The following is a 4,812-nucleotide window of genomic DNA, read 5'->3' on the forward strand; positions in this document are numbered from 1 at the left end:
GTCTGTCCCTGTGCCCTGTGATTTATTGCTCCCTCCACAACCTCTAAACTAGCTCAAGCAGGAAGAGAATGAATGAACTTCTCGTGCCTCAAAATCGTGTAAGAAAAGATGTAAACAATCTGACAACCCTGTTTAAAACCAGACATGCAAAAACTTTATTACCTGCTGTTTAAGAGGCATTGTTTTATGCCTCCAGGCTTTCATTTTCTAACCACGAGTTCACACACGTTCTCAGCCACTTGTCACTGGTACGTCTTCCATTAAACATGTGCTCAGGAAGCTCCCAGCTGCTCTGCCACACAGAGTGGAATCAGCTAATGAAGCTGTGTATACAACAAACCCGTGCCACAATCTGTCCTGTCTGTTGTGAAGTTCTGCTGTGTCAAAATCAGAATCTGGTGAAAGGTTTCTGCTGCGACTTGCCGCGCGCAGTTTTCAGAGTTGAAACTAGCACGGCATCTGGGAGTTAAGCTCATCCGTCACGATGAGATGAATAGTGTCGTGTTCTGGGTTTTCCATGATGCCCAGCTCACAGGAAGTGGCTTCACATCATCACCAAAAAGCTTCTGAAAAGGTCCCTCGGAGGTTTAGGATGTGAAACTGGCATTCATTCACATCCCAGAGCTGGGGGAGTTTTCTTTWACACATCTTTTTGAAGGATTTTCGTTTCTACCTGTTGAGAACTGTAGCCAGCGTGAGTCATCAGTCTGTGTCAGAGCCATTTTTCCTTTGCTTCCACAAAGATCATGAGCGGTGGGACTTTGGGCCTCTGTCACCGTAGGCAACCAACTGCAATCTTAATCATTGCTTTGACAGCATTTTAGCACCATCCTGTGGCAAAATGAGGAATTATTTTGAAGAAGCAAATCCCTTGCACATTTCCTGGCTCTTGCATTGCCATGCGTCTAGATATAAAAACATTAAACTGGCTCATCTTAATTAAAAAACAACAAAAAAGCTCAAAAGTGAGAAGAAAAGTAAAGTTGGATTTCACCAGATCCTGAAGCTCTGTAGCCTGCTGCTTTGGCTTTCAGCTCACAAAAAGATAACTCAGGGTCCAAACAGAACAGAGTGGATCTATACTGGWCACAAAAAGCACTCAAATATCATTGATCAGCCGACACAACTGGCTGAACTGGAATGTATCGTGAAAATATTAATATGAGATTACAATATTATCTATCTTTGATAAAAGGAAGCCAAGTGAGGCCCTCTGGGGGGAAAGAAATTGGTTGAAGACAAATGTCCATCTGCCAGGCGGACAGTAATCTCAGCTCTCTCGTCCCCGAGTGAGAGAAGCTCCTCAGTCGCAGCTGCTGACTGGGAAAAAAAAAGAAAGTTAAATCTCGCTTTTACACTTTTCCCACTAAAAAAAGGGAGAAATGTTATTTTGGAGAATTGTATCAAGTAAATAAGTGACATTTGAGAAATATTCACTTTATTTCCCTAATGAAATGTATTTGAAAGTAACACAATAAAGTGGTTTGAGGTGGTTACACAAACAGCTTCACATGTGAGGATTTTTTTTTATTTTATCTTTTCCTTATAATTATCTTTATCAAACAGAAACTTTTATTCAAACACAGGGTGAAACTTTTTCAGAACCAGAGAAGAGAACAAGGTATTTGAATAGAAATCTAAGTTTATCACTTAACACTTTATTAGTTTTTAATATAGGCTGTATATTATACATGTAAATTAGTTTTCATATTTACACAAAACTTGTTGGTTTCAGCAATCAGACAACGAAGGAGAAACAAAAACAGTGACTTGTCAGCTTAGCCTAGCATAAAAGCTTGCGCTACACCAAAAGTTTATTGACAAACAGCATTAAAATGTACACATTTAGCATTTATTAAAGCAAAATTCTCAATATTTTTAAATGCCATGTCACATAGAAAATGTGGGAGTTTTTTTCTGTCTTTCTTTATATTTTTACATCCTTAGACTAAGCTATTAGCAACATAGTGCTGGTAACTACCTAATTTGTTTTAAGCTTTGAAAATGTAGCRTCCTTTTATTCTTTTGTTGTGTGAAATTCAGTAAAATACTTCTGGTATGCCATGTACTATATATTAATCCTTTAACAACTCTTTCTTTTGATTACATTTTTGTGATACAGTATCTCATATAAACCTTGCATGTATTAGATAAGACCAGGGCTTGATTAACTTCATTGGCATCTGGAGCGGATGGTATTCACAGCAGTCATTTACCATTAATTCTGTTAAGCCAGAGTGTTAAGCCAGTGGCAAGAAGAGTCTATTTCCTGGAGAATACTGAAGCAGGGCCGCTATGGATGATCAGAGATCTCCACGATTGCCAGGTCCTTGAGGTCACTGAGTTTTCGAGAGAAGGAGCTCAGCCTGGTGCTGAAGGAGCCTCTCTTCTGGTGGTGCTCCTCCCTGCGGGCCTTCAAACAAGCGCACAGGCCCTTACAGAGGTCCCCAAGACGGTGCCGGAAATGGTTTCCAATGAAGCAGTAGAGCACAGGGTTTATGGCAGAGTTGGAGAAGCCCAGACAAAGTGTGAGAGGGGTGAGGTTGTTTATGGTCCATGTTATTGAGCATCCATCCAGCCACCCCTTGTTTTTCAAAATGCTTAAGAAAGTCACGCAATGAAACGGGAACCAGCAGATGAAAAATGCCAAAACCACTGCCGCTACTGTCATCAAAACCCTCTCTATCCTACCACCCGGTGGAGTTCTGTCCTCACTGGAGCTGGGACAAACACTGGGAGTAGGGGGTCTCTCTGTTTTCCAATGGCTTTCCTTGGTCGACTTGTTTGGAGGGTGTAKCGGCATCTGCGTTGTCATCAAATCTCTGCAAGCCAACAAATGTCTCCCAATCGCACAGTAGCAACAAGAAATGGCAAACAGAGGAAGCAGAAATCCTAAAATGATCTTCAGCAACAGCAGGCCCAGAAACCAGGTATCATCAGGGTAGAAAATCCCACAGGCCTTCACGTCAAGCTCCTTAATATGTATCGTGTCCCTCAGAGCCAAAGTAGGAGCTGTGCAGGCGCATGCCAGAAACCATACCAGGACGCACGTCAGGCAGGCGATATTGGGATTCCGTGCACTCAGAGAGCGGAGAGGATGCACGATGGCCAAGTAACGGTCCACGCTCATGCTAGTGATAAAGAAAATAGACGCGTAAATGTTGAGGTTCAGGAGAGCTCCGCAGATCTTGCAGGCTGCCCTGCCAAAGGGCCAGTTGTAGCTTTGGGAGTAGTAGACCGCCCACAGCGGGAGAGAGAGCAGGAACAGCAGGTCAGAGACACACAGGTTCAGCATGAATATGTCAGCCACCGTTCTCCGCAAGTTACTGCCACAGGCTAATACAAACACCGCCAAGGCGTTGGCTAAGGTCCCCACCAGGCAGATGATGCTATAGACGGTGGGGATCACTGTTGTAAAAGGTACAGGAGACCAGTCTGTGCAGGGGGCTGAAGGAGGGGCTGAGGAACCGTTCACATAGACCTCTGCAGTTGGATAAAAGGAGGGGGTGGCGTTGAAAAAGGAGAGGTCATTCAAGATAGCCATAATGAAACTAGATGTTCCCTTATGTCAGAAAACTTGACTTCAGCTTCTTTCAGACATCCAAGATCAGCTGGAAATGAAACAAAACAGGGCAGTTTTTAGAATCGTGTTCTCCTTTTATAGACAAATATGTTTCTTTACACATTATTCTTCAGCTGGCTGCTGCGATTATTATGTTTCCTGTTTGATAAATTAWCTCAGATAAATTCATTACACCATGCTGCAAGTTAACAGCAATGAAATACTTTGGAAAGAGTTCTAATTATCCGACTGCCTATTGGATYCCTGAGAAATGGCTGTATTGTGTAAATGGCTAAGTTTAATAAACATTTGTGATTTAAATGAAAAAGACTGGAATTAATTTAGGATTTAATGGGTTTACAGAAATCATAAAAATCAAATAAATAAATAAAAACTATCAACGTGGAATGTGCCAGGGGTGAAAATGAATAATAGCAGAAATGACAAACAATTTAAAACAGGCAACAGATTTAAAAAGATGTCAGAAAAAGTTTGTTTTTAATGAAAAATCAAACTACTTATGCATAAAAACTGAAATAGTGAGGAAATATTAATACAACTTGAGAACTAGCTCTCAAATCAGAGTTGAACTCTGTTTCATTTTATGATCTTTGTTTTGTTTTATTAAATAATCTTACCTGAAGTTATTAAGTGTCCAACCCAGAAAGTTTGTGATTTTCAGTGGGTTTCCTGRTTAAAGTCCATGTCTTGACAAACGCTCTCCTGCTCTGAAAGAATTCTGCTCAGCTGTGCTCCTCGGACCGAATCATACCTCTGAGTTTGTGTGTCTGTGTGTGTGTTTGTAGAGGRAACAGATTTGAAGCTCTGAGAACCCAGATGAGGTTGAGAGGGGTGTGCGTGTTTGTGGGGGGAGGGGGGGGGTCTTAAAGCCCCCAGGAGCCTCTTGATGATTGCACAACAAGGAAGCTGCTAGACGTCACAGCTCCATCATTACCTAGTGGGCTGGATTGTACCTGGACATGAGCCAGCCATGCAGGGGTAAAAATAAAGTTTCTTTGTATTTAACGATCTCACTCATTTTTCCACCCTCTCTCCCTCCAAGAGCCTCAACTCCAACCAGCCAAGATTGAGAAAATCAAGTCAAGATGTRTTTTAGAGCAACAGCTGCACCGCCAGTGGATACTGATGCACATACCTGATTGTAAAGAATGGAACTATTTAGTGATTGAGGTGTAGACCCTAACATCACACACACACACACACACACACACACACACACACACACACAC

The 4,812-nt window shown here is 42.0% G+C and overlaps 1 protein-coding gene across 1 annotated transcript; it reads right to left on the reverse strand.

Moving 5' to 3' along the window:
- Positions 1-1,421: 1,421 nt before the first annotated feature.
- agtr2 (angiotensin II receptor, type 2) lies at positions 1,422-4,424 on the reverse strand. The gene is made up of 2 exons (XM_014034220.1): positions 4,201-4,424; positions 1,422-3,611 (listed from the first exon to the last, which is right to left on the reverse strand). Exon 2 carries the CDS (start codon positions 3,542-3,544, stop codon positions 2,294-2,296), a length of 1,251 nt encoding a protein of 416 aa, XP_013889674.1. The 5' UTR covers positions 3,545-3,611; positions 4,201-4,424; the 3' UTR covers positions 1,422-2,293.
- Between the last annotated feature and the right edge of the window lie 388 nt (positions 4,425-4,812).

The sequence above is a fragment of the Austrofundulus limnaeus genome, unplaced genomic scaffold, assembly GCF_001266775.1.
Source record: "Austrofundulus limnaeus strain Quisiro unplaced genomic scaffold, Austrofundulus_limnaeus-1.0 Scaffold2015, whole genome shotgun sequence".
Classification (NCBI taxonomy): domain Eukaryota; kingdom Metazoa; phylum Chordata; class Actinopteri; order Cyprinodontiformes; family Rivulidae; genus Austrofundulus; species Austrofundulus limnaeus.